Source organism: Desmodus rotundus, chromosome 9 (assembly GCF_022682495.2).
Source record: "Desmodus rotundus isolate HL8 chromosome 9, HLdesRot8A.1, whole genome shotgun sequence".
Classification (NCBI taxonomy): domain Eukaryota; kingdom Metazoa; phylum Chordata; class Mammalia; order Chiroptera; family Phyllostomidae; genus Desmodus; species Desmodus rotundus.
Window position 1 is genome coordinate 80,026,967 of NC_071395.1, and position 16,981 is coordinate 80,043,947.

Below are 16,981 nucleotides of genomic sequence, written 5' to 3' on the forward strand. Positions count from 1 at the left end.
ATCTTAAAAGAAAGGCAGCTGCAACTTAAGTGCGGTGCTAGAGCTGCTGGAAAAGATCTTGCCGGCCCAGGCTGGGGCACCTACCAGCTGGCTCCTTCCCACACTGCCTCGGGCTGGCTCGGGTCAGGAGGGCTGCCGGCCCTGAAAAGGAGGCGCACACACAGGGTATGTGCTGTGTCCTTGCTGAGCTGTGGGCCCGCGTTTTTTCCTCAGATTGTTATGCAGCTTTTTAGAATTGAGGTCTATAGCCATAGGATCCCCAAAGCCAGGCCCCAAATAGGAACTGAGGTTGCGAAGCATTGATGAAGCGGCTGTTCTAGGTTTATGTTAGCTTTTGTACGACTCTTTAGTACACCAACCGTACCATAAACTCTTCGTCACCCTTCTGTCACCATCTCCTTCCCCTTCCTCAGCCCCGTGGTGAAGAGCCTCTGAGTTTAAATCCAGACAAGTGTCCTGCTTTGCAAAGCCACAGACATGGCTTATCTCTGGAAGTTTCTGTTCAAAGCCAAATCACACTTGGCGAAGGAAGCAGACATCAACAATAATGTGGGGAAAACCGTCCGGGCTCCCTACAGGTATGTGTCCCTGGCTACTTCCCCCTCTGCTCATCTCCCCTCTGCTTTCATTTTCCCTCTAGCCCTGCCAGCTCAGAATTTCTCTCTGCCCCTGGCTTCTCACTGGAGGTCTGATCTCACTGGCTGCTCCTGGGATGTCCCCGTTGGGATTTGAAGCAGCCACTGTTTGTTGTGTACCTCACTGCGCCTGCCATGATGTGGGCAAGGAGGGGACATGGCACAGTACTGGCCCTGAAGGAGCTCGACAGTGGGAGGCAGTAGAGTCCAGCGGTTAGAAGTGGGAAGGCACCCTGGCCAACTTCTGTTCTGATTCACCAGTGCGTAAGCCTCCCCAGTTGTTAGATGTTTTGGATATCAACCTGGGGAAGAGTAGAGGGGTGTTCGGCAAACTCTAGCCCGGCCCCGTGCTGTGCTGTCTTTCCCCGGCTTTGTCACCCAGGGCAAGTTAACCCCTCTGAGCCTCAGGTGTTCTCACCTGCGGTCTGGGCACACCAACGGCACCCACCTCATATCGTGTTGAAATGAAATGAGAGTGTGCAGGTACGTCATTTAGCAGTGTGCCCATACATAACAGGCTCTCATGAACACGAGCGTTTTATCACGGTTTACTGAGCGCCCACTCTGTGCCAGGGCTCTGCGGGGCACCTCATATCATTGTGTCTCAGCTCATCTCCATGGTGGCTCTGTGAAGTTCCAGTTTTTGTGGCATTTTTATTGTCGCATTTGACAAGTGAAGAGACAGAGCTCTAAGAGGGGAGTGACTTCCCTTAGGTCACCTAAGTGGTATTTGTGAAGTTGGGCTTTGAACACACACACACACACACACACCCCGCTTGCCTGTAGGACAAGCAAGCCTGAGGCAGAATTGAGAGAATGTCAACCGACCAGTCAGTCAGTGGGCGGGCTTCCAGGGTGCGCTGGACGAGCTCACCCAGCACCCAGCATGCGCTGAACTGGAGGCTGAGCCTTGCTCAAGTGAAGGACAAGAAAGTCTGCGGTATCATGAAAGCAGGTATCAAACCGAAGCCTCAGTTCACGAGGGCAACCTCTGCCCCGGCAGAGCCTTTCCCCTGGACTCCAGCGGGCAGGGCGCCCTCTGGAGGCACACAGCGTGGCAACCTTGAGTGTACCTGACAGGTGACAGAAAAGCCGCAGTTACATGCGTGGGCTTGGGGATAAGCAGGTGGCTTTGCCACTTAATAGTCCTGTGACCTTTGATAAGTCCCCTAGCGTCTGAGCCTCAGTTTCCTCATCTGTGAGAAGGGGGTAATAATGCCTATTTTCTGGGGTGGTGGTAAGAATTAAATGAATTTTTACATATAAACAGTTTAGCGCTGTGCCTGGCAGAGAGTGCTCGACAAACGGCACATGTTGCTGTTGTCGTCTCTGTTTCTGCTGTTGGCAGCTAGGATGACATTGAGCAGCATTAAGCAGAGTCCCCTCTAAGGACCTCAGAGAAGTGAGTGGGCTCGGGGTGGACTTGGAAGACTGGGTAGAATTGGGGAGATCAAAAGAAACAGCGAAGACATTCCAGGAAGGGAGACAGGGTGGGCAAAGACTCCGAGACAGAAATGAGTGAGACTGTGCTGGGGCCTGGAGAGGGGGTGGGGCTGGGATAGGAGCAGTGGGGCCAGAGCTCGGAGGGCTTCAATACAAAGTAGGGGATTTGGACTTGCTCAGCTTGGTGGCAATGGGGAGCCATTATAGGTTCTTGAGCAAGACAGCCCAGGTATGTGGTGCGGGTTGAACTAGAGGAGAGAATATTTGAAACCAGGCAGTCTGGGTTGTGGTGGCCGAGGGGGCCAAGAGACGGAGGGATGAGAATGCAGGGTTGGACAGCCTCTCGATGTCCTCCTGGCTGTTCAGACTGACATGCTGCAGACGGACGGAGGCTTCGTCACTGCTCGCAAGATCTAGGGAGGGCCCGAACCCCAGGAATCTGCTTTGACTCTTCTTAGTCGCCAGGTAACACATCCCTTCCTTCCTTCTTTCCCTTCACCTAGTGGCTGCAGCCCCTGCCAGCATCCCCGACACTGGCTCTGACCTCTCTCACTCCAACTTGACTTCTAACAAGTCATGCCCTTGCTCTGGAGTCTGCTGTGGCTCCCTATTGCCTGTAGCCACACTGAGGCTTGACTGCAGGGTTCCGCATGGTCACTCTTCCCAAGGGGCCCATCACACCTGGCCAACCTAGCCTTCCCGTTTCCCACTGCCCGTACACAGCAGATTCCTCCCTGCACTCACCCAGGCCCAGTCCACCTCCTATCTTTGCAGATCCTCCCCTACCCATGCAGTGCAGCCGACAGCTTTTAGCTCTGGATCCCACATCCTCTAACGGCACCTTCAGTTATTCCTGACTTGTGTTTTGGACAATTCAGGAGACGTGGGCTCAGACCCCAGGTGGGACCCTGAGCTGTAGGTTTACCGGAAGCAAACTGTTGACCTGACCTACCTTTCTAAGCTTGGGTGGGCTGGTGGAAAGGCTCGAATTAGATACTAGGGGTGATGGAGAGAAAATGTCACACACTGATTTATTTACCCCTCCCAACAACCCATGAGGAAGGGACTTCTGTTATTGTCCTACTGTAGTGATAAGAACACTGAAGCATAGAAAGTTTAAGTAACTTTTAAGATCTCACAGTCAGCAAATGTCAGAGCCCGGGGTCAAACTTGCCAGTCTGGCTTGTAACCTCTAACTGGGCTGCCACGCTTTTGCTTCTGGGCATGTTCCAGTCCGGTAACAATTATTTGCTGAGAGCTACTCACCTGGCACTGTGCTTGGGGCGGGGGGGGGGGGGGGGGGGGAGTCATGGAGATGTCCATGAGGCCCTTCTGTTGATTAATGAAACAGGAAATTGAGCTGCTTAGTAATTGCATGCATAGCAGCTAAAAATTACAGAGAACATTTGTAAAGTCCTTATTACTGAGGCTCAGAGGCTGGGGGAACTTGCCAAAGATCACAGGGCTATTAAGAGTCAGTGATGAGACAGAAACTCTTATTATCCTTATTTCACAAGGTTGAATGACTTACTCCAGGTCAGCATCCAGAAAGTGGTGGAACTGAGGTTTGAACCAAGGTCAGACTCATAACCTCTATAGTTTGTGGGCTCTCCTTGAGAGTCTATTGTGTCCTGGATTAGGGAAGGGACAGAGAAGAGACCCAGTGGCTGCTGGCAGGGCGGGATGAGGTCGTGGTGCCTTCCTCGCTGGTTTGGGAAGGAGTACGTGCAGACAGGATGTTAAGGGCTGTACAAACTGGGGTGGGTGTGACAGAGAGGTAAGAGGTTACAGGAGAATGAGGAGGGAGGCCCAGCTGGACCGAAACTCACAGAGGGGGCGGGAATGTCGCCAGGAGAGGAAGCAGCAGTGCAAAGGGGATTTTATGCTCTTTGGGAAAGCAATGGGAACCCATGAATATATTTTGATTTTAAAAGGTAATTTTCAAATTCATTTAGGTTCAGTAAGACCCAGAACCTATTATATGTGTCTAATGATTCTGTATTTTGTATAAACGAATGGCTGGGAAATGGACATGATATGTGTGCGTTTCGGGGACAAAGGCAGACATTGGGAACATCTAGGTGAAGATATATATCATTTGGAACAAAGCCAAGCTGGGTTGCAGTTGGCTCAGAATAACTGTGTACCTTCTTCCATTCCACTTTAATCGGGGTTGGGATCAAAGGCACCTGGAACTGTCCAGGAGGGCTCTGAGCTCCGAGGCCTGGGGTTGCCGCCCTGTCTCTCTGGTCTAGACCCGAGGAGTTACCCTGCTTCCACTGTAGGAGGAACATACAGCCGGGGCAAAGTCAGAGAGGAAGCCCTGTGCCTTCCAGATGCGAGGACTAGGGGCCTGGAAGGGGCCTGAAGGGGCTCCCGGTCCAGCTTGCAGCAACCCCCCCCCCCCAATGTCTCCCACTAAAAGTCACTCCCTGCTCTACTCTTTCTTTGGCTTCCTTCCTGGAATGACACTGAACACACAGAGAAAAATAACACTTCCCAGGGCAGGCAGCCCTGTGAGGGGAGAGAGCTTGGGCTGTGGCCCTGGGGCTGCTGTGTGGCCTGGGGAAGACAGCTAACCTCTCTGCCCACCTCCTGGGAGAGCAGTATAGATTTGCCTCCTTGACCAGATTTAGTACGGGGTAGAGAAAATAACAGAAAATTTTCCTCTGCTAAGTGTAAAGCACTCCAGTACAAACCCTGCCCTATTGCCCCATGGCCTTAGCCCAAAGTTCAGGGGCATCCAAAAGGCAGACATCCCTGAGGGCGTCTGTCTGCTCTGGGTCCCTGGGTGTGGACGCACCCCTCCCTACCCACGGGACACTTCGGTCCAGGGCCAATCCTGGTGAAGCAGAGTCCAGGCAGTGTCTCCTGCTTGCTCCGCCCCGGGGCGTGAGGGCTGCGGAGGCGGGCGGCTTTAAAAAGGGGCCGGCGCGGAGCGGGAAGGGGATCCCTTTGAGCTGCGCCCTAGCTAGTACCATGCGCGAGGGCCTGAGTGCGGCGTGCGAGGCAGCCCGGCCCCGGCTCTGCGGGCTCCTCCGCAGGATCCTGCGGCCGAAGCTCGCCTGCGGCTCCCGCCGAGCCAGGTACTGCTGCCGGGCCCGGTCAGTCTTGGGAGGGAGGCGGGCGGCTCCGCGCGCGGACTGGGCTCCAGCCCGACGTGGCACTGACCTTCTCTGAGACTCGGTCTTCCGTGAAAATATGAGGATTGTAGCATTCGCTCTGTAGGATTCCGATGAGGATTTACTTAAAAGTGTTTTCCTCGGTTGGAAGCCTATGAGGTTATGATTCTGTAGCCACAAGGGCCCAGAGAGGTCCCACACGCTCCCGGTGAGCCACGTCTATGAGGGCCAGAGTAGGAATTATGGATGTCTCAGCACTTGGGAGCTTTCTGGATTTTTTTCAGCACTGGGGCTGCTACACCGTTTAGGACAGATATAAGAGAGCAAAAGGGTTCTTGTTTAACAAATAAGATCCATTTTCCAGAGCTCCGTTCTGCTCCCAAACCTTGGTGTAGGGAGCGGTGGGCCCGTGGGGAGGAGCAGGAACTACGGGAGAGTGAGGACCCCGGGTCAGCCCCAAAACAAGCCACAGACTGCAGCTCTGACCTCAGCACCCCGATCCTGGGTCTAAGCAAGCACCACACTCCAGCACCCCTTTCGATGGCAGGTCCTTAAGGGTCCTCCTTTCCCACAAAGAACCAAGCAGGACCTAGCACCACGGTGGGCTCGACCAAATTGCACCAAGTGTCTGGGTGGGCAATGCAGTGATTTGCCAGTGAGTATCCAGAGCCTTAACATGCTCCTCCGGCTTCTGGCCACCCCACCGCCCCGCAGCTGCCTAAAGAAACCTGCTGAGGGAGAAGGGGGTTGTGCATAGCTCTGTTTATTCATTTTCAAATTTAAACATTTTCCCAGTTATGAAAGGAATTCATGGTCACTGTAAAAAGTTGGTGAATACAGAGAAGTATAAAGAAAAATTCAAATTGCTTATACTCTTACCACTTAATGCTGGTCGCTGTTAACATTTACTTAACATTTTTCTCTGCTTTTACACACACACAGCATCGGACCATGCACACAGTGTGGGGCATTGTTCATAATAGTGGAGACCTGGGCACGACCTAAATATTACTCTTTCCAATAATAAAAGCAATACATGCTCATGTGTCATATTCCAGCCTCACAGATGTGTATAGAGTGGGATATGAGAGACCCTTGGAGTGCTCTCTAATCTCCTTCCCCTTTGATGTGGGTGTACCTGCACACCCCAGAAAATGCTGCAAAGAACATGGAACCCAACAAGCTTTCCTACTCAGGTGCCCCTGTAGTGTGATCCACCCCGGAAGGAGGCAGGTGTGATTTTGGAGGGGTTGCTCGCGAGTATGTAGCCAGGGAGTTACGACTTCTGTTCTCTGTAGCGTTCACCAGGAGAGTGAGCCTGAAATCCCAAACCAGAACCAGTGGTTTCTAAGTGATTACAGACTATTAGGGCTTTCTCTAATGCACAAGCTAAGTTCTTTACATCTGCTGTTTTACAGTAAATGTAACCAATATGTGTTTTTTTAAAAAAGAGTCCTTATCTTCCAGAAGCACTTACTGAGATGTTTATGGATGGCAGGGCATCTTGCTTTGGCCTGATGGTGGGGGCTGGGGGAGAGGAGCTGAAACAGGATTGGCTGTGGGTTGTAATTGTTGATTGGGTGAAGGGCCCAAGGGTGATTAGTACTCTATTATCTCCACTGTGAATGTTTAGCATTTTCCATAATAAGAATTTGGAATAAATAAATAAACCAAGACAAATCAAATGCTTTAAATAAAAAAGCTGAAGCCCTCTGAAATGAATGGGTGGTGGGCAGTACTGCTGGCCTGGGAGAAGCCATTCTTAGCCCACCCATGTTTGGACTCAGCTTCTGAGGGGGGCATCTTCCCAGAGCTTCTGTGGGTTGCCCTTTGGGCCACTGGCCTTGGTTCAGCTCCCTTCGTGTCTTCTTGGCTGTGTAGAGGGAAGGCAAGAGAGGAAGAGGAGGAGGGAGGGTGGTGGTGAGGAGGAGGTGGGGTCTGACTGCCTGCTGCCCAACACACACACACACACACACACACACACACACAAGGCCCTCGTCTGGAACCACAAGCAATTCACTTCCACTCTCTGGACCTCAGTTCCCTCATCTTTCAAATGACGGGCTGGCAGAAGGGACTCCGAGACCCCTCTCTGCCCTCAGGTACTCTATCTCATGACAGTTGTTTCCTTTCACAGTGCAGTGACCCAGGATGACCCCAAGGGTCACAGCCTTGGCAAGCCCCAGAATGAGTCCCTCCAGCCCTTTGTGGGGACGGTGAAGGTCAGTGAGTTACACACGTGTGGAAAGCCCCTTCCTCCCTCGCCCAGGCAGAGGCAGGCTGAGCAGCCTGGTGGAAGCTGGGGTCTGGGCAGTGAGTGGAGACCCAGGGAACATGGGTGGGGACAAGGAAGGGCTTTGGGAGGGCAGGTGATCTATGGTGATCGGGTGGTGGCCCCTGAGGTGCGCCGGCACCTGGAAGACTTGCCTGTATGAGCGAGCAGGCCTGGGAGAGAGGAGAGCACCCATGGAGTCAGACTCAGCAGCTGAGCCTTCGCTGCAGCCCCAGCTGCTGTCCCACTGGTTCCATCTTCCCCAAGTGCTTCGGGTCTCAGTGTTCCAGACAGATGGGGAGAGAAATGGGATGGTGGTGGCTGGGAGAGCAGATGGTTTACATTTTTTTAAATGCCTCTTAGTCCATTCTTCCTCCTCCCGATTTCTGTCCTCGGAGGCACTGGCTGTGACATTGGCAGTGACAGTAGTCTCCTTTGCATCTAGTCTCCCCTACTGTTGCAGTTCCTCTGAGGGAGCGTTTGGCAAGGTCTTGGGTGAAGAGAGATGCCTGGCCAGTGGCCCGAGCACCTGGAGCTCGAAGCAGGCACTGGCCCAGGGGGCCAGGCTGCCGGGAAGGGAGGAGGGACATGGACCGACACCCTGACCTGTGTTCCCACCCAAGCTCCCCACCCCACCCAAAGCCAGAGCAGGGCCTGAGGGCCAGGGAGAGACCCATGGGGTCCTGGAGTTGGAGGCATTTGGCGATTCCTGTTTTCTTCCCCCTGTTAGAAGTCTCCAGAGTCCCTGGTCAAGCTGAATGCGCCCCCATCGGCCTGCCCAAGGCACGTGAGGATCAAAAACTGGGGCAGTGGGATGACCTTCCAAGACACACTTCACCACAAGGCCAAAGGGGTGAGGCATCTGGGGCTTCAGGGTGAACCACCTTTGTCCCAAGTCAGTGACACCGATAGGGCCCTGACAGGATCAGACAGAATGTGTCCCTGGGCAAATGGTCATCACTGGGGTAAGGGTGCTGGGGACAGACGTGCTCCTCATAAATAGCAGAAGGAAGTAAATGATGCCAATTTCCTGTAAATCCCCCTCGTGGGTAATGGATAATCCAGAGGTGAGAGAAATTGTTATAGGAACAAATTAATTCTTTTCAAGAGAGACACAGATTTCAGCATAGTATCAGGGAGACCTGTCCAAAGATGAACTGAAGTACATCAGGGGGTAGTAAGCTTGCCGTCATGAGAAGGATTCAAGTGCTATTTGGTAGGGATATTGGAGAGGGGTTCAAGCATCCAGTGAGTAGTTGTACTAAGTGTCCTTTATGGCTCCTTCCTGTATTCTATGCTTCTCATTCTAACTTTAGAATACATTCTATCTAAGTGGGAAAGAATTGAAAATTTCAAGACCATGAAAGTAAAATGATTTCCCACACCTTCCAGAAATTACCCCAGTTAACATTTGGGTGTACGTCCTTCCAGTACTTTTTCTGTGCCATCCTCTGGCTTTGGGATTTGCAGCCTCTCATTTCAGTTCACTCTGGCTGAACAGCAATAGTGTGTTCCCAGGAGCCACATCAGCCTCTTTGAATGAGAAGGTAGTCGAGATGTTTCCAGAGATAGAGCTGTTGACTTCACTCTGGGTCTGCAGCCGGCTGGGAATGGGGCCAAGAGGCTGAGCCCAGGCAAGGGAGAGCAACCCCAGCTCATACCCACTGGGGTCCAGCCAGTAGAGGAAAAGAGATCTAGGTAGGGGGGAAAGCCTGGTGGACCCCAGGGAGGAGGTGCCACAAGGGTGCAGAGGAGTGGTAGGGAGCTGGAGCAGCCAGAGTGGAAGGAGGTGGCCAGGAGAGCTAGCCCTGGAGAGGATGACCATCAAAACTGCCCACCTCACCACCTGCCCCTCTTTTCCCAGGATCTCGCTTGCAAGTCCAAGTATTGCTTGGGAGCCATCATGAACTCCAAAAGTTTGACCAGAGGACCCAGGGACAAGCCTACCTCCCCAGACGAGCTTCTACCTCAAGCTATCGAATTTGTCAACCAGTATTACGGCTCCTTCAAAGAGTAAGACTTGCTTTTTGCAGGATCCACTGCCTCCCCCCTCCTGGGAGCTCTCCTGTCTCCTGTCATTTCCCTCTGAGGCCAGGCCCCTTTTCTTCCCAGATTTGCAGTGGCAACTAAAGCATAGTTTCCCAAGGGAAAAAGACCCCGGAGTAAGTTTTCATAATTGTGAGACAGGGAGGCAGAGCAATCGCGGTCAAAAGTGTGGGTTGGGATGTAACCGAGTTTGAGCCCTGGCTCCCCCAGTGGGCAGTCCTATGTCCTTGGGAAGTCTGCTTACCCTCTCCGTGCCTCAACTTCCTCATCTGTAAAAGTTGGGGTGAGGATAGGATCTTGCTCATAAGATTGTTGTGAGGATTCAGTACATTTAGAACAGTGTCCTGGCACAAAGTCACCTTGATTATGACTTGATATGCACCCTTTTATTATTAAATGTTTGTAATAGGTAGGACCTTCGAGGCCACCTAGGCAAGCCCTCCTCCTACAGGTGTGAACAAGGAAGCCCAGTGACACCCCTGAGGTCACCCAGTCGCAGCTAGAATTCAGACCACCCAACTTGGAGAGGGCAGGACGTACTCTTTGCACTGAACTTTGTGGGTTCTACATTCCTGGGCTTTGTTAAATATACCCGTTTTGCCGTGTATAATGTGCACGTTCTTGCCTAAATTTTTGAGGGAAAAATAAGGATACACATTATACATGGGTAGCACTTAAACGTGGGTGCGCATTATACACAACACAATATGGTATGACTTTGAATTAACGTAGGTCCTTTTAAACCTCACAACAAGAATGCACCAAGGGGTTGTAAGACAGAATGGCCGAGGGCATGGACTTGCTGTTTTGTGGGCTGGGAGGGGACTATGGCTTTTACGGAACAGGCCCATGCAGCACTCCATTGCATGAAGCGAGCCATGGAGGTGCACCTGGGACCTCCGTGGCGGAAAGAGTCGTTCCCGGTCACACCACATCCCCTCTCCTAGGACCCTACAATGTCTTAGCTGGGAGAGACCTTGAGTCTATGGAAGAGCCCCTTATCTACCAGGGCCAGTGATCCTCAACCCTGGCTGCGCCGTAGAGTCACCAGAGGGCCTTGCAAAATACTGAGGTCAGGGTCCGCTGGGCCAACAGTGTCAGGACCCCAGGAAGCGGGGAGGCAGCAGACACCCTTGTTCTTGAAAAGTGCCCCAGGCAGTTCTAATGTGCAGCCTGAGAGCCCCGTGCACAGCGGGGTGGAGGGTGCCTGCTGTGTGCTGTGGAACTAGACCCTCTGCAGAAGTGCTTTGGGACTGGGAGGTTCAAGGTCCCTGGGCCTTCGGCTAGGTTGTGGGTGAATGAGCCTTTCAGGGTGCAGGAATTGTTCCCACGGGCTTCCCTGGGCCAATATGTAGATGGCAACATTTACTGAACATTAAATATGTTCTGGGCCCTGCGTTAGTGCCGTGTAAGTACTGCTCACCACCACTGTATGACATCGGTACCATTATTATCCTCCACATTTTTCAGACATGGAGAAGCCGTGGAGGAGATGTGACTTACTCAAAGTGACACCTTCTAAAGTCCCAGAGCTAGGATTTAAACCCCAGAAGTTTGGTGCTAGAGCCCCTGCTTTTAACTTCAAGTTCTAGTGTCCAGCTCTTTGACCTTGAAGGTTCTGACTCCATGCTGGACTCCCTGGGAGTTGCCTCGGGTGTTTGGAGGCAGCCGGGTGGGTGTTGGCCTGGGGACCCTCCAGGGCTGCTCTCGTGGCTGTTCGAACCCATCGGCTTCTCCCTGAGGGAAGAGTCATTCCTCACAGTCACAAATCCACACCTGGCACCCCAAGAGGACCTGGGAGGTGTGAGTGACAGATGGCAGTTCACCCCCACAGTTGCACTGGCAGCCAAAGGCACAAACAGCTGGACTGTTTGCTTCAGCCTTTCACGAAGGAAAGATTGTACAGTTAGAAATGGGAACTTGTTGAATGTTCTGCTCAAATCCAGTTTGCTGACGCCAAGCGCCACTCTCTTTTTTGCAGAACTACTAGGCATCATAGCATTTTTAGTGCCTCAGAAATGTGACTATATGAAAACAGTAGGAAAATACAGAATTCTAAAGGGATTGGGTAAAAAGCTGAAAACGAATCCTTCCTTATGTAGTCACGTGGTAACGCGACCACGTTTGCTCTGGGTGATTGCTGGTGTTTTCCTGCCTGGACGCAGCGCAGGGAGCGGGGCGAGGAGCCTCGTTTGGAGAGAAAGGGTTTCCTGTGGTGGGCAGCTCAGCCTTCACCCGGCAGGTCCTTCAGCCAGGAGGATCCTTGAAGATAAACAGTGTCAAGTGTTTTGTCTTGGAGCTTCTTTCTTTAATCAAGGAAGAGTTGTCGAGACACTCTTCATCTACAGAAAGGCCATTTTGTTCTGAGTTGTCCAATCTTCTTAATCAGGAGTTCATTCCTTAAATAGTTTTGTTTGTTGCCATTTCAAACATCTTTGGTGCTGATTGGAAATCTCAAGGTTGTTCTCTGTGTGTGTGTGTGTGTGTGTGTGTGTGTTTCAAAGCCTTTCTGACTGCATGCCTCCTCCCTGGGGGATATTTTTGAAGCCTGGGAGGGGAGGGGAGAACCCAGTGTAGAAATCTCACATGAGATTGCTGGCTGAGAGGTGCAGAGATTGGGAAACTGCATGCTGTAGGCAGCTGGTGATGCTGGACCTCACCAGGGCTCTGCAGGCTGAGTCCTGAGAGCCGGGCCCTGTCTGTGCCTGACCAGGAAAGCGTGGGAAGGCTCTCACATCTCTGGGCTTGCAGTCTTCCCTAAGGTGGAAAGTGGAAGGTTAACAGCCTGGGCTTGGCATCAGGGAAACTTGAATCTGAGTCCTGACTTTGCTCTTTATCACACTTCCGTTCCATGCGGTCACTTAACCTTGTAGAGCCTTGGTACACTGGATGGTAAGATAGACACCAAAATGCCTCCCTCAGAGACCCGGTGAGACCCCAAGTGGGAGGGACTTCACCCAGTACCTGGTTCCTCGCAAGTACTCAGCACAAGGGAGATGCCATGGGAGGGACTGGCTCGTCTCTTAAGCATGGGAAGGTGGACGTCTGCTCCCCTGGAGGAGAGGCAGGACGGGACTGTGGTGTGATGGATGCCCCCCTGGGTCTTGCACACATCTGGGGATTGCACGCTCTCCTCGCTCGTGCTTGTCAAGCTGAGATGTACATGGTTAGAGAAAAAGCACCTGGAAACAACAAGGGTGCAGGTGGGACTGGGACTGGTTACAGAACTTGTAGGACACAGTGTAAAACTGAAAATGTGGGCTCCCTGTTCAAAGGTGATGACGAATTTCAGGGCAGTGACAGCAGAGCATGAAACCTTCTGAGCGTGGGGCCTGTGAGGTTGACCTGTGAGGCTGACCCGTGAAGCTGACCCTAGACGGGACGGTCTCCATGACAGACATCTTGCCCTCCTGGTGTCCTGGTTCAGTTCCTGCTTCTGTGGATTGAATTAATCCCCGTTTAAGGCCACCTCATTGTTGATCTTCCTGATGTCTTCCTGTCCTCCAGGGCAAAAATAGAGGAACATCTGGCCAGGGTGGAAGCCGTAACAAAGGAGATAGAAACAACAGGAACCTACCAGCTGACGGGAGATGAGCTCATCTACGCCACCAAGCAGGCCTGGCGCAATGCCCCGCGCTGCATCGGGAGGATCCAGTGGTCCAACCTACAGGTGGACTTCTTAGACCCTGGCGGGAGAGGAAGCTGGGGGTGGGGGCGGGCAGGCCTTGCGCAGATGCCCCCAAACAGCCAAGCTGAGCTGTGCCCAGGGCTCTCAGACGGAAACCAGGGCCTCAGGTGCTCTCATCACATTCCTGAACCTGAGATGGGGCTCCCTAAAAGAAGTCTAGAATCCACTTTCAGCCCCAGGATTTCAGGCTGATCTTTCTTTCTTATGTTAAATTTGGGAGACTAAATGCCACCATCAAACCAAAAGACCTCTGGGATCTGGGTTTTGATAGCGTCTTCTAAGTGGGGTTGCTTGGGCTCCCCTAGGATAGCAGGAGACAGGGTGGGCGGGGTGGCCCTGAGGTGGGAGATGTCGGTGCAGAGGTGAGACTGCACTTCTCCACTTGCTGTTGGACAGAGGGGGTTGGGGAACACCCTCGGTCCCTCGTGACTGAGCTTCTGGTCCTCCCCGGGGGCTGTATGCAGGTCTTTGATGCCCGGAGCTGCTCTACCGCCCAGGAAATGTTCGAGCACATCTGCAGACACCTGCGATATGCCACCAACAATGGCAACATCAGGTGGGTGCACCTTTCCCGAGGCTGTGACTGGGGTCCGCCCTCCTCCAGAATCAGCCAAAAGATACGGGCGGGTTTGGGGTGGCCTTTCTAGTTCCAGGAGAAACCAGGGAGAGAGACCTGAGACTCGGGCTTCTTTAGGGAGCCCTAGCAGTGAGCAGAGCCTCGGCGAGCTTAGCCCCTCAGTAGCCTGTTTCCTTGGTTTGCTTGTGACTTGGAACCGTTTGGAGGGGATGGAGGTCTTTAAGAAGCCAGATTAGGGCTCCCCACGTTTTAGAGGGGGTGAGAAGTTAGTTTTGTGGCAAATGTCTCCAGGGTGGTGTTTTCTTAGAGGTGGGTGTCACCACTCGTCAGTACCCACCTTCCCTGCCCTTGACCAGAGAGGTCAAGGCTGATAGGACTGAGCAGCTCATTCATTCCATCATTCATCTGTTCTTCCGTCCAGCAAAAACTCAGTGACCAACAGGGACTAAACAAAGGGTTAGGCATGGGGGTGGGGCGGGCTGGGAGGGCTGCCGAGGTGACTAAGAAGCTAAGACACTGCTTCAGCTGCTGTGAACTTATGTCTGCCCTAACTCAGCTGCAAGGAGAGAAATATGGGCAGCAGGGGAAAGGGATGGGGCAGCTAACCTTGCCTGAGAACAGGGAGGGCTTCCCGGAGGGGCCAGTCCCATTGCTGGAAGGAGAAGAGGGAGGGAGAGGGCATGTCGGGGAGTGGGGCAGGTTACACGGAGGCCAGGGAGAGCCTGGCATGTTGGGGAGCTGCAGGAGTTGGGTTCTTTTAGCTCAGGGGCAGAGGCCTGGGGAGTAGGAAGGGGAGGGGGGCCGGTGGGGGATGGCTGGGAGCCCCTCACAATGCCAAGTAGTAAATAGCACTCTCTGGGCTTGGGGAAGGTCGGCCATCACTGTGTTCCCCCAACGGAGCGATGGGAAGCATGACTTCCGCGTCTGGAACTCTCAGCTCATCCGGTATGCCGGCTACCAGATGCCCGATGGCACCATCAGAGGGGACCCTGCCTGCGTGGAGTTCACCCAGGTACCAGAACCAGCCTTGGTGTTGACCAAGTGGAGCCTAGAGGGGTCAAGGGGCCTGGGTCTACACACTCACTGGGCCTGTCCTCTCCCCAGCTGTGCATTGACCTGGGCTGGAAACCCAAGTACGGCCGCTTCGATGTGGTGCCTCTGGTCCTGCAGGCCGATGGCTGCGACCCTGAGCTCTTCGAAATCCCGCCTGACCTTGTGCTTGAGGTGCCTATGGAACATCCCAAGTAAGCAGGCTGAGGGTGCCGGGGGCGTGAGTTAACATGCATGTCCCCTCTTTTCCTAAGTGAGACCTCAATCCTCAGGCCCCTCCTTGCATCTTCCCCAGAGCCCAGTCAGCAGCAGGTGCCCAAAGGGCTGGCTTTCAAGGGCCCCCTTGTCATCCTTATACAGCAACTCTGCACTGTGTCCGGGGCTTCAGACTTATGAGGATATGTTGATGGTGAAGGGGAAGCCGAGGCTCGGACAGATGGGGCCCTAGGAGCTTGGGTATCAGTGCCCGTGGGAAAGGACCGCTTATACGGCTCTAAGATTCTCACACAGAGCAGCCCAGGCCTCTTTTGCCTTCCTGCCAATCCTCTTAGCTTCCCCTCCTGACTGCGATGAGAGTATAGGGCTGCAGTGACTTCAGGAGCTCGCCTGGTTCAGCGCTTGCTCCAGACAGCTCTCAAAATTACACAAATACCTCCATATATCGAGACTCACTATGTAACAGTCATTGGGCCGGGCTCTTTTTCCTTTTCTTTATTCATATTTTTTATCTCTTGAATATCGTGAAACACAGTCCCACCTCTTGACCTTTGCACCTGCTGTTCCCCCGCCCTTCTCTCAGAGTTCATTTCTTCCTGTCAGTGAGGTATTCCTGAATGGTAGCCCCTCTGAGAAGCCCCTCCTGAATGCCCAGTCTAGAGTAGGCCCCCTCACCCTCTGAGTAACACATCACCTCGTTTCTGTCTTCCTATTTATTTATTTGTTTACCTGTGTATAGTCTACACTCTAGATTGTAACCTCCTTGAGAATAAGGATCTTGCCTTTCTTGGTCAGCAATACATCCCCAACACCTAGCTGGGTCCCTGGCACATAGTAGGTACTCAATTATAAATATTTCTGGAATAAATGAATATACAAATGAGTGATAGCATTATCTTCACAGTAATCTCCCGAGTTTGGTGCCATTATCTCCATTTCGTTGGTGGAGATGCTGGGGCTTTGAGGGTCTAAATAACATCCCAAGGTCACACAGCTGCTGAGCAGTAAGGCAGAACTTGAAACCAGGCTTCCTGACACAAGAGCCCTTGACCGCTGTGTTAGGTTGGGTTCTCAACACTTGGCATAAGGCCTGGCACATACTTGGTTCTCCCTGTCTGTTTGCATGAGTGACTGGATGAGTGAATAAATGCACGATCAGTGAGTGACACCTGGTGCACCCACTCCCCTCTATGGCAGGATGAACTTAGAGATCAACACTGGAAAGGAGTTACCTTGGCGGACTCTTTTCCTGAAGCTTTCGTTGGGGGCGAGGGTGGGCAGAAGGCCCCAGTTGCCAGTGGCTCTGTCTCCCCGGCAGGTACGAGTGGTTCCGGGAGCTGGAGCTGAAGTGGTACGCCCTGCCTGCGGTGTCCAACATGCTGCTCGAGGTGGGCGGCCTCGAGTTCCCGGGGTGCCCCTTCAATGGCTGGTACATGGGCACAGAGATCGGGGTCCGGGACTTCTGTGATGTCCAGCGCTACAACATCCTGGAGGTAACAAGGGCCATCCAGCTGGGCCAGCTGGAGTGGTGGGCCTGGGGTTTGGTCCCAAGGACCGACATGCCTCTGTTTCTCTGCCTCTGCAGGAAGTGGGCAGAAGGATGGGCCTGGAAACGCACAAGTTGGCCTCACTCTGGAAAGACCAGGCTGTCATTGAGATCAATGTCGCCGTGCTCCACAGTTTCCAGGTGTGTCTGGTGTTCTGTGGGTCTGAACCTTTCCGGTAAGGGTCACCCGGGCCAGCCTCTCATGCCGTGCTTGCTTCTCCCCTTGCAGCGTTGTTCATATATTCATGTGTCACACGAGCGGTGAACGGCCAGTCTGTGCCATGCCCTGTGCAAGGTGCTGGGCATACAGAGGCAGATAAGCCCTCCCACTAACTCTGGGTCTTCTGGCCTAACTTCTATGCTTCTAGCAACAGGCCACTACTTTC

At 53.1% G+C, this 16,981-nt stretch overlaps 1 protein-coding gene across 1 annotated transcript in view; it reads left to right on the forward strand.

Annotated features, from left to right (window-relative positions):
- The first annotated feature begins 437 nt into the window (after nt 1-437).
- Nucleotides 438-16,981, forward strand: part of NOS2 (nitric oxide synthase 2) — a 33,436-nt gene continuing 16,892 nt past the window's right edge. Inside the window, 10 exon segments of the mRNA XM_024564899.3 lie at nt 438-578; nt 7,338-7,422; nt 8,203-8,325; nt 9,337-9,485; nt 13,026-13,188; nt 13,671-13,762; nt 14,654-14,795; nt 14,888-15,027; nt 16,368-16,542; nt 16,635-16,736. Of these exon segments, the coding sequence (XP_024420667.3) occupies nt 478-578; nt 7,338-7,422; nt 8,203-8,325; nt 9,337-9,485; nt 13,026-13,188; nt 13,671-13,762; nt 14,654-14,795; nt 14,888-15,027; nt 16,368-16,542; nt 16,635-16,736 (1,272 nt within the window). The 5' untranslated portion in view covers nt 438-477.